General features: G+C 40.1%; 1 protein-coding gene across 1 annotated transcript in view; it reads right to left on the minus strand.

Annotated features, from left to right (window-relative positions):
• Positions 1-256: 256 nt before the first annotated feature.
• The window catches only part of LOC126008676 (caspase-10-like), a 56644-nt gene continuing 39062 nt past the window's right edge, over positions 257-17838 (minus strand). Inside the window, exons 11-12 of the mRNA XM_049772915.1 lie at positions 12194-12329; positions 257-342 (exon numbers count right to left, since the gene is read on the minus strand). Coding sequence (XP_049628872.1) covers positions 257-342; positions 12194-12329 — 222 coding nt within the window. The remainder of the gene's footprint in view (positions 343-12193; positions 12330-17838) is intronic.

A 17838-nucleotide genomic window follows, 5' to 3' on the forward strand; every position in this document is an offset into this window, starting at 1 on the left:
TGTTTTTTTTTGGTTTTTGGGCCACACCCATTTGACACTCAGGGGTTACTCCTAGCTATGTGCTCAGAAATTGCTCCTGGCTTGGGGGGACCATATGGGACGCCGGGGGATCGAACTGCGGTCCGTCCTACACTAGTGCTTGCAAGGCAGACACCCTACCTCTAGCGCCACCTTCCCGGTCCCACGGGGTTGCAGTTTTTATGCATCAAATGATCAGCATTGCCTTTGTATTTTTTTTCCCAGTTCTGTCATTTTTTTATTCATCATCTTCAAGGAAGTCAGTGTTCCCTAAAACAACAGCTTCTTTACATTTAAATGTTTCTCCAAGTTCTAAAGCATTAGCTAGGGGGAAATTTAGAATATTCCAGAAAAGGGGTAAGGATGTCCACCCTATGCAAATTCTCTGCCATAAGCTTCAATTCCTGGATGAAAAACTCCAATTCCAATCCATCAAGTGTATTCGTCATTTCAGTACTCTTGAATTGTCTTTTTTTTTTCTTTTTTTCCTTTTTTCTTTTGGTTTTTGGGTCACACCCGGCGGTGCTCAGGGGTTACTCCTGGCTGTCTACTCAGAAATAGCTCCTGGCAGGCACAGGGGACCATATGGGACACCGGGATTCGAACCAACCACCTTTGGTCCTGGATCGGCTGCTTGCAAGGCAAACGCCGCTGTGCTATCTCTCTGGGCCCTCTTGAATTGTCTTTAAATTTTTAAGATTGATTCAATTTTTTTTTCTTTTTTTTTGGGGGGGGGGGTGTCACACACGGCGGTGCTCGGGGGTTACTCCTGGCTCTGCACTCAGGAATTGCTCCTGGCAGGCTCGGGAGATCGTATGGGATGCCAGGAATCCATATCACCATCCATCCTGGGTCGGCCGCATGCAAGACAAACTCTGCTGCTGTGCTACCTCTCCGGCTCCTGATTCAATTCTTTTTCTTTTTCCAATTTGAAAGCAGTTGTTTATTAATTGACCAGCTTACAAAATATGGTAGGTACTGTTTCAATTTTTAATCTGTTCCAGACCCCTAGCCCGTCCCTTCCAATTCTGAGAATACGCAAACCCTCATATATTGCAAGAGGAAGAATCTGGGTAACTCGTCCTGCCTCCTCCAGCCGCTCCATCTCTCGCAGGCAGGACTGGAGCATCTGGGAACCGAACCACTCTGGGGAGCCGCCGATAGGACCTCAGAGCCTACGGGGCAACCCTGTGAATAGTTGCTCGATCCTGCTCTGGTGCCTGCCCAACTAAATCTTCTTTCTTTTAATGACTTTTCCTTAGCAGGTTTTGCTTTCTAGGTTTTGAGGTTACACCCTGTTGTGCTAACGACTTACTCCTGGCTCAATTTCAGGGTCACTCCTGAAAACTATCTAGTTCAGGAAACCCCAGTTAGCTGCATGCAAGACAAACACCTTATGTCCTGTCCTATTGCTCCAGCCTCCTTATAATCAAGAACTTCACATTCTCTTCTGTTCATTTACTTCTTTGTTCTTTTGCCATTTAATTATTGCTGGTGTCTAGTAATTTGTCTCCAATGTTGCTGATTGGGTTCTCTGTATGCTGAACTCTGATTTTTGTTTTTGTTATTTTTACTTGCAATTGTGCTCTTCAACTTCCTCAATTCCATCTGAAAGAACGCTTCCATACTCTTGGAATTTCTCTTCCACAGATTGCTTCATTTGTATTGCCATTGCATGTTAAGTTGATTTGAAGTCCTTGTTACAAATTTGGAGACTTTCATTGAGTTTGAGGGTTTGCTGGACTCCTGTTCCTGGTAGCTAGTGCAGATGGATTCCTTTGTTTTCTCATTGTCCTTAGTTTTATGGATGCTGAACTGTAGATTCCTGGTTATCTGAATGCTGACCTGATTCATTATTTTACACTGTGAAGTCAGTGCTGATGGTCAGTTATTTTAACTATCTTCTTAAGTGATATTTTAAATATCTATCCTTCAGTGGGCAGGCAAATATAGGTCTAGTTTCTGAATACTCCTATTCAGAAACCAGGGTTATTATACAAGTATCTCTGGTCTTTTGTTTTCTTTTTTTATTCTAAACACTTTTTAAAATCTTATTTCCCAGATTAAGGCTGGGGAATGTTGGTCTATGTGTGCATGGTCTGAAGCAGGTAAACATTTTTGTTGTTGTTTTCAGTGTTGCCCACAAATACTCAAAAATTACTCCAGGCATGCTCAAGGACTATGTGGGATGTCAGGGATCGAACCCAGGTCAAACGTGTGCAAGTCAAGTTCTCTATCTTCTGTACTATCGCTCTGGCTCCTGAGGTGTATAAACTTTATTTGCTTGCAGGTGAGAGCCAATTGTACTATTTTTATTACTCAAGGGACACCACTCCCAAAAATGTAATCACTATGTCTGCACCAAGCCAGCTCCATAGACTCACTCTGTTCTTGACAGAGGTGTAATCCAAGCTGTGAAAAATTCTGAGTACACTAGCCATGCAGCTAAAATAGCAATCTCAGAAGATAAGTCAGGCCAAGTCCCCACCCTGCAGAAGCCACGCCTGCTGCACCCATCACCCACAATCACTTCTTGGCCAATATCCCAACTTTATCCCTTTATGACTCTTTGCAGAGACACCTAATATTTAGGCTGATAGCACCATCAGAACTTTTTTAGAGTGAGTTCAGGCATTCTCCCACACACACCCCCACCCGTACTTCTGGAAGACCTGGCAGTTGAAAACATGCCCCACAAAATCACAGTATCGGCAATAGTGCTTGGAATTCATGGACAGCTCCATGAAAAATAATGTATTCCCCATAGGAACACACCAATTTAGATGCTAATGTATATCTGAAGCTACCTAATATCCAGAAACAAAAGGAATAACAGAATGGTCAACTTGCAATAGAGTTTATTAAATCTTCTGATGACATAATGACTTCAATGCAACAAGCAATGATTCTTACAAATCTTCTTGCTGCTATACTTGCTGGGGGATCGAACTACAGTTTGTCCTAGGCTAGTGCAGGCAAAGCAGACGCCTTACTGCTTGCACCACTGCTCCAGTCCTCCATTTTTTTAAATTTTTAAATAATTTCATTCCCACTTACCTAGAAACAAATGTTTTATGATCAACTATGTCAACTATGTGATACATGTTCTTTAAATTAATATATATACATATATATATAGAGAGAGAGAAAGAGAGAGAGAGAAAGAGAGAGAGAGAAAGAGAGAGAGAGATCAAGACCTTCCTAGGCTCAGTCCTTGCCAGAGTGGTAGTTAAGTTGGAATGGGTAAGGCATTTGCCTTGTGTGCTGCCAATCCCTGGCATCTCATATGATCCCCTAGCACTGCCAAGAGTGATCCTTGAGACAGACACCTGGTTTCAATTGCCTTGTGTAGAAAAAGAAAAGAAAACATCTACTGGACCTTTGCTCGCCTCTACACTCTCCAGATCAGATGAAATCTTCAGAATCCACACTTGACCGCTCTATCTCTGAAATACTCATCACCCAAGTTCCTGCCACTCACAGTTCTACTTCTTATCAGTGGGTGTGAATATGTGCAGGGAAGGACAGGAACAATTTCCAGGCTATTCCTCACAGTCCCGAGAGACTTTGGTGACTCACTTTACAGTAACTCATAGTGTAGTTGTCTGAACTAGTCTTAGATTTATCTGAATTCTTGGCTCTGGCACCTATAATCTATATGGGTCAAGCTCGCTCTGTTATGCTTGCTAGTTTTGTTGCTGTTGTTGTTTGTTTGTTTTAATCTAATTTTCAGTAGGAGATTCAATTTTCTGGGAACGAAACTAAAATAAACTCAGTGGTCCAAAAATCACTTAGGGTGTGGAACACAGAGCAGCCTCACTTCCAGGGGCAGGCTCTGTAGCCTGGAGGTTTGATCTCTGGAACACAGCAAGCAGCGTCTTTCAGTATAAACTGTCTCCTCTAGTAAGATGGGAGCAGTGGATTAGTGGCTGTCAGGTCATACCTGTGTCTTTTTGATCTAGTGAACCTGAATTAACTTCTGTCTGCCCCCACCCTTACCCCTGATGATAAGGCCTGATAAGATAGTACCACCTGAGGTCAGAGCAATGGTACAGTGGGTATAACTTGCTTTGTGCACAGTGGACCCTTGTTTGATCCCTGGCATCCCATATGGTCCACAGAGCACCGCCAGACATAGCACCGCCAAGTGCCAAGAATGCACCCCCAAAAAACAACAGACATAATACCACCTGCTTGTAGTGACCATGATTCTATCTTTGATATCACATAGGGAGCTCTTAGTCCTACCAGAATTCCCTGTGTGAGCATAGACCAGAGCTTTGAGCATCACTGGGTATGCCCTGATCCCCCTCCTAAAATTATAAAAAATATTATAGATGAAAGCAGAGGCATGAAGGAAAATGCTAATGAAAGAGAGTTTTGGTCACTGAGTTATAAGGTGAGAGTTAGTGGGGTGAGAGCTAACTGTGGGTGCCAAAAACTGCCACCTGCCAGAAGCTGAAGAGAACCAGGGAAAGGATTCAATCAGATAGAGGACTAGGGAAAAGGGATAGACAGAACAGTTCAGTAAAAGTTTTTCCAGTGAAGCTAGGAAATGCAGCCAGCATCTGGGAGAAACAGCAGCAGCTCTAGTACCAGGAGCACCAACAACCCACCAGCCAACACCCACAGTCAGTGTCAGTTATTGGGAGCCAGTTATTTACAGCCAGTTATTTACCCCTGTTGAACTGTCACTAAATAATAGGGGACCATCTTAAAGGGACAGATCCCTTATATGGCCATTATAAAAGTGTCACCTAACAGTGGGGAGGAATACTAATGAGGAGTACAAACATGATTTATAGTCTAATGCTAAAGATAAGCATCACATACAGGTTTGCTCGGGTGTTCTATATATCATTAGTGTCCGATTATGCTGTGAAGGGGCAAGCATGTTAACATGCATTTGGGGTTTGAGGAATGTAGAATCAGATCTAGAGTCTGTCCTCTGAATGTGTCCTGGTAATAGGCTGGGACTGATTTTCCAAAATCATCTCTTTAATCACAAAGGGGCATCACAGTCCCTTTAATTTTTTTTTTTCATAAATATGACTTCTAGTTTTCCACAAGATCTCTCCAGAAATATGGAATGATGAGATCAGCACCATGGAATGATGAGATCAGCACCAAGTTTCCCCAGGAAATGAAGAAATGCCAGCTCCAAGGTGCAATTCACAGAAAGTGAGTCACTGCCTCTTATCTCTGCCAGGCCAAGATCAACTTTCCTACAACAGAAATAATGTCACCCAAAACGCAGGGATGAGGCTGTAAACACTTAATTTGCCCCAACCAAGAAAGCAAGACCATACAGCACATCTCCTTGGCTGAACACTCAGCAAACAGCAGAAGCCTACCTGCTGGGCAAGTTACACTTACCAGCACCAACTTGCAGAAATTTCATCAGAAAGACAGAACTGGTCGAGAGAAATATAAGGCTCTTGGCAAAGAGTGCTGGACTTGCAAGGGTATAGCCACAAGATCAAATGTCTGGTTCCCACATGCACAGAGCACACATCTGGGCAGCCCTGCTCTCCCTGACACCTCAAACAATGTCAAGGATTTGTAAGCACCACAAAAATGGGAATTTCACAGCAAAAAGGCTGTATGCTTGTATGTGATGCCAGTTATGGCAACTACAACATTCATGACAGTGATAAGGATAATGGTAGTGGGAGCAGAATGATTAGAAATACAACAATGGGCCCAGAGAGATAGCACAGCGGCGTTTGCCTTGCAAGCAGCCGATCCAGGACCTAAGGTGGTTGGTTCGAATCCCGGTGTCCCATATGGTCCCCCGTGCCTGCCAGGAGCTATTTCTGAGCAGACAGCCAGGAGTAACCCCTGAGCACCGCCGGGTGTGGCCCAAAAACAAAAACAAAACAAAACAAAAAAAAGGAAATACAACAATGATTTTTTCCTATCCAGAAAAAGAATGAAGTAAAGCCACAGATCAGGCACCCTGATAAAGAAGTAAAACATGAGCCAGAGGGATAACACAGTGGGTAGAGCATTTGCTTTGCATGCAGTCAACCCAGGTTTGATCCCTAGCATCCCATATGGTTTTCTGAATCTGACAGAGGTGACTTCTGAGAGCAAAGCCAGGAATAACCCCAGAGTTCTGCCAGGAGTACCCTTCCCCCTCAAAAGAAGTAAAACATGACCTGCATGTTAGAACATGTACTCAAAAGTATTGTATCTGATTATATAAACCAGAAGGTTTGGAAATAAGCTTATTCACAGCCCATTAGTTTACTGTTAATTCCTTAAAGTGCAGCTACTAATTGGAATTACTTCTGCCAGAAGACTACCAAAAAAAAAAAAAAATCCCTCGCTGTCCGGCTCAGTGTTATGGTGTAAGAATGGTAAATCTCAATTTTTCTGATCCTTCAATGAGATCATGCAGCATTATTTCAGTTCTGGTCTGCCCCCTATGTAGCAGCCTCTTCTCTTTCTCCAAACCACAGGAACCCCAGCCCAAAAAACCAGAATCCTTCTATGCTTATCTTAGTATTTCTCCAGCAAAAATCTGCATCCAAAACAACAAAGAGGGCTGAGTGTGTCATTTAAACAATGGTATAGATTTATACATATTATCATATTTGTGTATATTATTTTATTGGCTCCAATTGAGTTTCTCTCAATTAGGCTTTGGAGGGGGGCACACCTAATGGTACTCTGGGATTACTCCTGGTTCTGTGTTCAGAAATTACTCCTGGAAGACTCAGAGAACCATCTGGGATGCCAGGGATCGAACCCAGGTTGGCCGCATGTAGGCAAAAGCCCTATCTGGTGTGCTATCATTCTGGTCTCTTAAGTAGATTTTTAATTTTATTTACCTTCTTAATTTTTTTTATTTTATTACTTTCTTCTTTTCTAACTTTTGTTGTTCTTATTGTTGGCTGACCAGAGGCCAAATACTTTGGTTGTGGTGCTCCAATGCTGGGTTGAGGTGGGCCATGTGATGCTGAGGATCCCAACAGATGATGTCGGGCACAAGTAGAGTGGTATCTAGAATCAAACTCACAGCCTCATGTTTATTAAAGTTCAGAGCTCCAGTACGCAGTACTTAATGAAGCATATCTGATTGTTTCTGGCATTAAACAATGTCAATTTCAAATGGTTCTACCACACACTACAAGTGTCTTCAGATCTCTATTTGGTAGTATTGTTTGATGTAATTAACTACCTATGGAGAGATTTTTTTTAAGTTTTTCGATTGCTTTCATTTCCATTATATTTTGCTTCTGTCACAAGCAATGCTACTTTGACAAGTCTCCTCAGTGTTTTCCCATACATATACAAGAAATACTAAACCTGTGCACAACCTCAAAATTAATAGAAGCTTCAACATTCTTTTCTGAAGGGACACAACAATTTACCTTTCTCTAAAAACATAATTGACTTCTCTCCACATTTGCTCCAGTTTTCTTAAACTTTTAAATACTTTCAATCTGGCAGATGTTCACTAGCGTTTCTTCTTTTGTTTGGGGCCACATCCAGCAGTGATCAGACTTATTCTTGATTCTGTGCTCAGGGATCACTTCATAGTGGGGCTTTAGGGATCATATGTGATGCCAAGGATAAAACCTGGATCTGTCATGTGCAAGACAAGCTCCATATTTGCTGCTCCAGCTCCTAAATTAGTATTTTGTTCTGGCTTTATTTATTTTTTATTACAAAGATCAGTTTATCCAATTTTATTGCTCATTTCTTTCTATTATTGGCTGATCAATGTCCCCATCTAATTGGGTTGTTTAATTATTTTGTGACAGTGTCAATGTTCCTCCACCTGCATTTCGAAGTTCCCTCCTGCCTCCCACTTGACATGAACTTGACAAGATAATTTTTATCTAATGTTCATTATAAGACCATGATTTACCAAGTTGTTTATCATATACAGTCATTTCTGACATTGAATATTCAAATACCAACCCCACTACCAATATGACTTCCCTTCACCAGTGTCCCCAAACTCCAACCCACCACCATGGCCTGCCTCCATGCAGGCACAAAATTACTTCATATAATTTGTTACAAAGGTAAATGGAATTATTGAAACTTAGATCAACACAGATCAATTTGAAATTATTGTTATATCTTGCCACGTTTTTACTAAAGTCAGTGTCTAAGGTTTTACTGGGTTGTGGTTGGTTTAGTTGAGCGTTCTGTGTTACTTTTTAGGCTCACTGAGTTTGACAGATTACTATGTAACTTTCCCATCAGATTTCCTGTGCGACTAGTGGGCTGACACTGCTATAACTATAATATGTTGTGGCGTCATGCAGTCCCACAGTTCAGGATTTATAGATCTAAAATTTGGTGGCTTGGAAGTTTGATAAGGTTAAGTTGCTGAGCTGAGTCATTTTTATCTGAAAGTATAGGGAGTGATGTTGGGATGCTGTAGTTTATGCAAAAAGGGGAATTGGGGAATTACTCCTTCCCATTTATGAGGATGCCATGGAGGTATCAGGCAGGACTGGACTACCCAGGAAATATTGGCAGCCTTTATTTTATTTTTGGCAATGGGAATATTTTATTTTATTGTATTGTATTTTGGTTTTGGGGTCACTCCTGGCTGCACTCAGGGGTTACTCCTGGCTCTGCACTCAGAAGTTGTTCCTGGCAGACTCGTGGGGGACCATATGGGATGCTGGGATTCAAACCGGGGTCTGTCCTGTGTTGGCTGCTTACAAGGAAACACCTTACCACTGTGCTATGGCTCCAGCCCCTGGCAATGGAAACATTTTATAATTTAATTGTTGTAGCTTGTCTGGGTTGCTGTTGGGTTGTTGATTCTGGTTTAATACTAATGTGCTAATTAGTACATATTACTAATGTACACATGACCTTTTGACTCCTGCTTCCCTGCTACTTTCATGCTTGATCTTCTTACTCTTTCACCTAAATTTCTTCTTTTTTCCCCTGTGTCCCTTTTCTTTCTACAGTCTGAGTCCGTGCTTTTTAGATAATTCCTCACATTTCAATCCCAAGAGAAAAGGGGGATTGAACACTTGGAGATTGATAGAACATGAATCTGGGGATCTATTCACCACATGAGGAAAGAGAGGTTTGCCTCAACTCCAGTTTTTATTGGGGAGATAGGACCACCCCAATGGGTGGAGAATAGGTTGGGGTAGAGTAACTATCCTGAAATTCTCTTACAGGTGGATTTTTGATATGTAAAAGGGAAACCATAGCGATTATGGGAAATGAAGTATGACAAGATATATGAATTAAAGACTGATCATATTCCAACAATGGATGGTCTAGGTGTATCTCTATTACTACTTTTCATTCCTTCATCTAGTTTCTCTATATACCACAGGTAAGTGAGACATTCTGCATTTGTCCTTCTGACTTTTTCCACTCAGCATAATATTTTTCAGTTCCAATTATGCAATTGTATAATTTCATCATTCCTTGAAGCTACATAGTAGTCTTCATAATCCATTCATCTGTTATTGGACACCTAGAATGATCCTGTGGGACTGGAGTGATAGCATAGCGGTAGGGTATTTGCCTTGCATGCAGATGATCCAGGATGGAGCTGGGTTCAATCCCCAGCATCCCATCTGGTCCCCTAAGCCTGCCAAGGGCAATTTCTGAGTGCAAACCAGTAGTAACCCCTGTGTGCTGCTGGATGTGGCCCCAAAACCAAAATAAATAAATAAATAATTTTTAAAAAGGAATGACTCTGTGTCTTAGCTCTCATACCAAGCTCTATAATGAGTAATGATGTGAAGATGTCATTTTGACTGAATATGTTTGTATCCTTGGGGTAGATATTCCTAAGTGAAATTGCTGGGTAGTATGTTAACTCAGTTCTTAGTTAACTGAAAAATTTCAACATGGTTTTACACAAGGTTGAAGTAGACATTTCCCCAGCACAAGTTTCTTTTCCACTGCAGCACCACCAACAGATTGTTCCCACTATTTTTGATAGATGCCATTCTCAGAGATTATATCTCTTTTGTTATCTTAGTCTGAATTTCCCTAATGTATTGATGAACCTTTTTTCATGTCCCTATTGGTGATTCATTTATCTTTTTTTCCTTTTTTTTGGGGGGGGTGAGGGACACTCGTTGATGCTCAGGGGTTACCCCTGGCTATGCGCTCAGAAATCGCTCCTGGCTTGGGGGTCCATATGGGACTCTGGGGGATCTAACCGCCGTTCGTCCTAGGCTAGCAAGGGCAAGGCAGACGTCATATCCCTTTACGCCACAGCTCTGGCCCCTCATTTGTCTTTCTCAGATACATGCTTGTTTATTTCCTCTATCCATTTTATAGGGTTTTAAATATTTTTGTTGATAATTGTGAGTTCTTTATATTTCCTGAATATCAATTCTTTATCTGATGTATTGAATGCAAATAATTTTTCCCATTTAGTTAGTTGTCTCAACATTTTAGTCAATGTTTCTCTTGCTGTGCAGAAACTCTTGAACTTGATGGTTTTTTTTTTTTTTTATCCTGTTGCCTTTGTCAATCATTAACTACCCCCTTGCGATACAAATCTTGGAAAACTCTTCTATATTTGCCTTAATATACTTTATAGTTTCTAGTAAGGGCTCAAGTTCTTTGACCCACTTTAACTTGACTTTGTGTAAGTTATGAGTATGCCTCCATATTTAATTTTTTTACAGGTGAATATTCAGTTTTCCAAACTGTTCTCTGCTCCTTTATCAAAAGTTAGTTGTCCATAGATATGGGAATTTGTCCTTGAGTATTTGATTTTGACCCTTTGGTGAGAGAGCCTATCTTTATTCCAGAAACATGCTATTTTGATTACTATAATTTTTTATTACAGTTTCAACTTAGAAACAGATAATGAGATACCGCCTAGTTTCTTTATTTTTTAGCTTTCCTTTGGTTGATATGTTATTTTACATTCATTAATTTGTGTATTAAATCATTCTTTTATCCCAGGATAAATCCTACATTGTCATAGTGAAATTTTTATTATTTTTATTATTTTAATTATTATTTTATTTTATTTTTTTATTATTATTGGATTCAATAGATATTATATTTTAAATTACTTGAAACACTGTGGTTACAAGGTTGTTTATAATACAGTTGGTTTTTTTTTCCGTTACAAAGTTTATAATTGAGTTTCAATTTTACAATGCACAACACCCTTCACCAGTGAACATTTCCTGCCACCAATTTCCCCAGTTTCTCTCTGACCCTCCACTCTGCCTATCTCTGGGGCTGCTTCTTCCATCATTATCTTAGAAAGTATGACTTTTAAACTATGAATTTTATAACTTAATTATTTATAATACTGCTAACAGACTTTCAGGCATCCAGTGTTCACCTCTGATCTTACTACCCACACCAAGTTCCCTCACCATATGAGCTAATGCTCCCTCCATCCTTTACCTCCTTATCAATTTCATTTTTTATTGATCTGTTGCTCCTGTTAGGGCCCTGGAGAGTTTGGAAGAGCTGGGAAGGAGCAAGAAAGCACTGACTTAGGGCTACAGCAGACACTTGCACGTGGAAGCTGTCAGTTCCAACCTGGTTTTTCAGATTGTGGCAAAGAGTTGTTAGGAATATTTGTCTATGTGCCTTCCAAGATGGCTTTCATTTTCTGGTTTCACTGTTTCCTAAGATGCTGCAAAATCTGGGACAGGCCTCAGGAGAGGTGGCAAGAAGGAGGATGTGAGGTGACAGGGGTCTAAGAGAGATGGAGTGGGGGATAGCCAAGGGGCAGAGTTATGCCTAAAAGGCATGAATTTTCCATACCAGATCCCCAAAGGGGGAGTGAGGAAGGAGGCTGACTGTACTCCATGATTTCCACAACCTTTCATACCCTCCCCAGTCTCCATTAATGTCCTTCCCTTCCATCTCCTAGCTTGGCAGCTTGTGGAGGATTTTGTTTCAAAATCAGACCTCTTTGTGAGCGAGCTATTTTAGGAGCCATCCTCTCATTTCAGGCAGTTCCTAGACATGTGTTTCCCACTGGGCAGTGCTTAGACAAGGATGGAGGCCCAGCTTTCTTGTGTCTCTCTGGTTAAGAGGAATTGAGGCACGATCCTTTTAGCGCCAGAGCACTTGGGCCAGGAGGGGCAGAGATAATGGGTAAGCCTCAGCTCCACTTTCCTCTCCCTTTTTTCATCCAGTCCCATTTCCCTACAGGTTTATCAAGATAGAATTTCCTAAGCAAGTCACTCACCCAAGATTCTGCCTCTTTGGGTCCGCTTCTGAGCAGCCAATAGAAAAGCAGGCTTTGGGAGAGTGAGTTCTCTGCGGTGCTGTTGATTGTTTCCAAGAAAGGGTAAATGGTAGCATTTGGGGATCTTGTGCGGGAGCTGGGAGGGAAGAGGAAGTTAGAGGGTGACTGTGCGGAGAGAAGGCTGCGGAGGCGGTGGTCTTGCCTTCTCAGCTGGGGATGATGCAAGAGGAAAACTTGTTGACTATGAGGAATGGCACGAAAGCTCAGCTCTGTGTCTGTGTGTGTGTGTGGGGGCAACAAGCAGTTCTGAGGAATGGCAAGAAAGCTCAGCCGTGTGTGTGTGTGTGTGTGTGTGTGTGTGTGTGTGTGTGTGTGTGTGTGTGTGTGTGTGTGTGTGTGTGTGTGTGTGTGTGTGTGTGGTGGGGCAACAAGCAGTTCAAATGCCCCTGGAACATTTTTTCAAGTGCCTTTTGGCCATTTTTATTTCCTCTTTGAGGAAGTTTCTATTAATCTTTTTCCCCATTTTTTGATAGCTAACTGTGCCTACAAGGAAAGAGAGAGAAGTGGCTGCCGTAAAGGCAAGCTGTGGGGGAGGTGAGAGTAAGGGGAACTGGGAACTCTGGTGGCCGGAAATGTGCACGGGTGAAGGGAAGGGTGTTAAACACCATATAATCGAAATTCAAGCATCAGCAACTTTTTAACTCCGTATTTCACAGCTATTCAATTAAAGAATTTTTGAGGAATTGTAAAACTAAAAACCATAGGCTAAGTAGGTTTAGGGGTGGAAGGTCCCTTTAGAAGAGACAGTGACATCATCAAATAAAGGAGATTATAGACATGTGAGGAAAGAAAATACACAATTATCTAAGAGAGCAAAAGGTGAAATAGGGGAAATGGTACCATCAAGTCCCGTTTCTGGTATTGGTTTTCAATAAGACCATTTTGCACCATTGTATATTTTCATACCTGTCACATTTGGGAATTCTGGTGCCATATGGAGTAAAGTAAAGGCCCTATGGCATGAACTAGAATTTGGGTTTTGCTGAATGGTGATATTGAGGGAATAAGTGACCCATGAGCACAGTCAGGTATGGACCCAAATCAAGTAAGTCAAATAAAGGGTATGGGAAACTCAGGAACTAACACAGAGTAAAAGAATGGGAAATTTTTGTCAGAATAAAGCAACAAATATGTTAATTCTCTTCTTTGTACATTGCACTTCCCAGATTTTCTTTAATAAATATACATAAATCATAATAGAAAAATAATTATTAGGTAAAATAAAACATTTCTTTCAAAGGAGAAATGGAAAATATCTCTTTATTATTTAAAAAGTTACTACAAATATCCACTCCACAAAAGTCTTAAAATTATTCCTATTCTAGTTTTATATTCGGCATCTTACAAAACCATTAATGATGAGACTTTATGAGGGTCAAGGAGGTGTTTCCAAGATCTAGAACACATGCTTTGGATGTTGGAGTTTCTGGCTTTGTTCCTGAAACCTCAAGGTACCCAAACACCATCGGAAGCAACCCCACCATCAATACAAAACTGGAAGTTGGCCCTACCTCCAGCACTGTTGGGCATGACATGAAAACAAGAAAAATGAAACTTAGGTATATAAATTCTGAAAGAGGAAATTTAGGTTTTCCTTTGTCACCTGTCAGGGAAAAACTTCATCTTTGTTTCCACCATCTTCAATTCCAGTTCATGCTGTCGTTTCTAAAGGCTTCTTCTTGGGCTGATGCAGTAACTTTCTTAAGTTCTCCTCACCCCAGGAAGTAACTGATTTTCAAGGCCTACTTGGTGAATTTATTCTAAGATAAATGGCTGAATTATGCCTTGGGTCCAACCTCAAGATAACAATATGCTGTAATGCCAGGTGTCAATGGTAACCAGACAGAAAACCTTATATCTAGCAGCACATCTGTAAACAGTTGGTTAGTTTTTTTTTATTAGAAGGACAAATGTCCAATTCCTATACACCTCTTACTTTGGGCATAATAGCATTTTCTTTCTGCTTACTGCTTTTGCCATGGAGCTGTTTTCCTTCTGTTCTAGTTTTGCTAAACTCTGCATTCAAAATGCTCACCCAGGTATTTGATTCCATCATAGAGGCATTTGCTGCATGTAGTTTGTGTCAAGAAATAACTTTTTATAGTTTGTTTGAGAGTCTTTTAAATACTTGTATTGGTTATGTTTAAATTAACCTTTAAAAATCCTAAAGTTATCTATGGAAGAAGAATTGGGAAGTCAGGAAAACAGCAAACAGGATTAGGAGCAAGACCTGAAAATGATCTTTTGCACTTATCTAGAACAAATGTTTTATGATTAACTTTCAATTACGTGATGCATTTTCTTTTAAAAAATAAAATAAATTTAAAAAGATCATTTTGTTTTAATCTTATCTTTGAATAATGTAAAGATGTTCACAAATCAACATTACATTACCTTAAATACTAAAATTAATATAATTTAAAAATAAAATCTCACTCTTAAAAGCCCATATATGTAAACATTTGGACTTAGTTGCATTGCCAAATGAGCTTTTTTGTTTGTTTATAAGACACTGTGCTGTAGCTCCAGCCTACAGTAAAATGTCATTCTCTTAAGAATTTATTTCACTTTCAACATTTTTTATGAAAGTTGCACTTTAAAAAGATAGAACTTTTATCAAGTTAAAGGTTAAAAGGTACAAAAGAGGAGCCGGCAAGGTGGCGCTAGAGGTAAGGTGTCTGCCTTGCAAGCACTAGCCAAGGAAGAACTGCGGTTTGATCCTCTGGCTTCCCATATGGTCCCCCCAAGCTAGGGGCGATTTCTAAGCGCTTAGCCAGGAGTAACCCCTGAGCATCAAATGGGTGTGGCCCAAAATACCAAAAAAACAAAACAAAACAAAACAAAACAAAAGGTACAAAAGAAAACATATGCTTGTTTTGAGACCAGGCAAAAAAAGTACATAACTTATAGCATATAAAATATACTCAAGGGCATAATTGTGTATATTTGGTCTGGTAGGAGAATCCAGAAGGTGAACCAGTTGTTTTAAATAAGTGTTATAGAAGAAGGTTCAAGTGCAACAAGAGATAAACAATGAAACTCTCTGAGGATGGCCTTTCCTCACCAACAGTGGAAAAATTTCTCCAAGTCCTTTAACACACTGCAGACTATACCATGATCACTGGAGTCCTCTTCAACAACTGAATAGAATTTTCTATGACAATTATTTCCTCTTCCCACCAGAGAAATTAAGTCAAGGAGAGATGTGGTGGAGTCTCTTGTTGGATGAGGCAGTAGGCTGGAGTAAATGTCAAGTAGATTAACCATTTGATTGACGATATATCTAAGACTCTAACCACAAAATCTCATGTATGTAACATGTCAAGTTCTGTGTAAAGTTGATTACATTTGATAAGCACCTGGGAGTTGTGTGGCAGTGGTAGAATATTAAGTGGTCAAACAGAAGAACCAAGATGCACTCTTGATTTAATAAGGCTTGCTATCAGAAAGGAATGACATTTATACATGAATGAAGAAGTCACATAGTCTCAGAGACTCTCCAAATACCATCAATTTCCACACAAGAACAGCTTAAATACACAAGAATATGGCTTCAAAGAGAAATAAATTCTGAACTTGATTCACCCAATGAAGAATGCATTGTTGATAAAAGACATTGATGAATTCCACAGCATTCACCATTATGTATGTCAGTGTTTTGCTGGTCAAAATCCATAATGTACTAGTTGTTTATCTATTGAAATTCCCTGAGTATTAGAATAAATAGAATCTGTTGATAAAGAAAATTCACATGATATCAGCCCTGCCTACCTCCACATTGAATTTCTAAAACATAATGCTGAGATGATAGGTCATCAATTGTATTAAATAAAAATAATTGACATCTGTGTGACACATCACCAATGTCTTTATGCTTTTATTTATTAGAAACTATATTTTAAATAATTTAAATTTCATTTAAACACAAAGTTGTTTATACCTGAGTTTCAATCATAGATTGTATACCAACCTTCACCAGTGAACTTTTCCCACCACTAATAGTCCCTGCCTCCCTCCCACCCACCCTCACATTTCTCCACTTGTCTCTGGGATAGGCATTTTGCTTCTCTCTGTGTCTATCTCTTCTTTTTTGACACTGTGGTTCACATGTTGTTAATGAAAGAGTACATTGCATGTCACTTTATGGCTTTTCAGCACCTACTTTTTGTCTAGAGTAATCAGTTCCAAATATCACTGTCATAGTAGATCCTTCTCTACTCTAACAGTTCTTTGTGGTAAGTAGAAGCTAACTTGGTTGTATGTGTGTGTGTGTGTATGTGTGTGTGTGTGTGTGTGTGTTGTGTGTGTGTTTTGCTTTTGGGCCACATCCAGCAGTGTTCAGGACTTACTACTGACTCTGCTCAGGAATCACTCCTGGTGTGATCAGGGGACCATACGGGATGCCAAGGATCAAACCTGGGTTGGCTGCATGCAAGGCAAATGCCCACTACTGTGCTCTGGCCCCAGAAGCTAAATTTTTGATGAGAGAAAAGAAAGAAAGAAAGTAACTAAAACTCTTGTAGTTGGGCAAAACTTGACAAAATACATAGAAAATTCAACCTGTCTTTCCCTGATATTTATATTTAGATAATTACTGGAGCTACTGCCAAATTCTAAGACCAAGTCATTTCCTGCCATTTCTAGATTCTATCGTAAGTATAGCTGTTTCACTCTGTCACTATCTTTCTGTCTCTCTCTCTCTCACACACACACATACACATAACACAAACACACTTATCATAATCTTCCCTAAAAATGAAAATGTTTTACTAGTTTACAGAAGATGCTCCATGTCACTCTGACTTCGACATAGGATCTGTACAAAAACCAGGATCTCTAACTACAAAAACCTGATCATGACAACTGTGATTGTGAAGATCTTTTATTGGGGCCACAGAGAAAGACTTTGGGTTTAGACAACTTAGTATGCATAGAGCTTATATTTGGTCTTATGTCAGGATGCTTCAAGGGTAGGGTCTCCCTGTTTTTAGACCGAAGGTTTTTTCTTTATATTTTTTCTTCATATTTTGCAAAAAAACGGACACACACCTTTTTACTGTATTTTTATCTCTTAAATTGGGGCTCTCACCTTTTTCATAGAACCTTGGGACATGGATTACTTATTTTACCACATATTCCAGCATTTTATTTTTATAAAACTAAGAGGAAATGACAAAAAAGACTGGGAGTCAAGTAGTCTTAGATGCATTGGCAGAGAAATAAATAAGGACAGAACTAAATATCCAAGTTAGCATCACACAAACTCCAATACCTTGGAGTGAACTTAACCAAAGAGGTAAAGGACCTATGCAAAGAAAACTACAAAACACACTGTTTTGCCAGCATGGTGGTGCTAGAGGTAAAATGTCTGCCTTGCCAGTGCTAGCCTAGGACAGACCACGGTTCATCCCCCCAGCGTCCCATATGGTCCCCCAAGCCAGTAGTGACTTCTGAGTTCATAGCCAAGAGTAACCCCTGAGCATTAATGGGTGTGACCCAAAAACCAAAAACCAAAAAAAAAAAAAAAAACAAAAAAAACTGTTTCAAGAAATAAAAGAGGACACAGGATATAGAGACACACACCC

The sequence above is a fragment of the Suncus etruscus genome, chromosome 5 (genome assembly GCF_024139225.1).
Source record: "Suncus etruscus isolate mSunEtr1 chromosome 5, mSunEtr1.pri.cur, whole genome shotgun sequence".
In the NCBI taxonomy this organism is placed as follows: Eukaryota; Metazoa; Chordata; class Mammalia; order Eulipotyphla; family Soricidae; genus Suncus; species Suncus etruscus.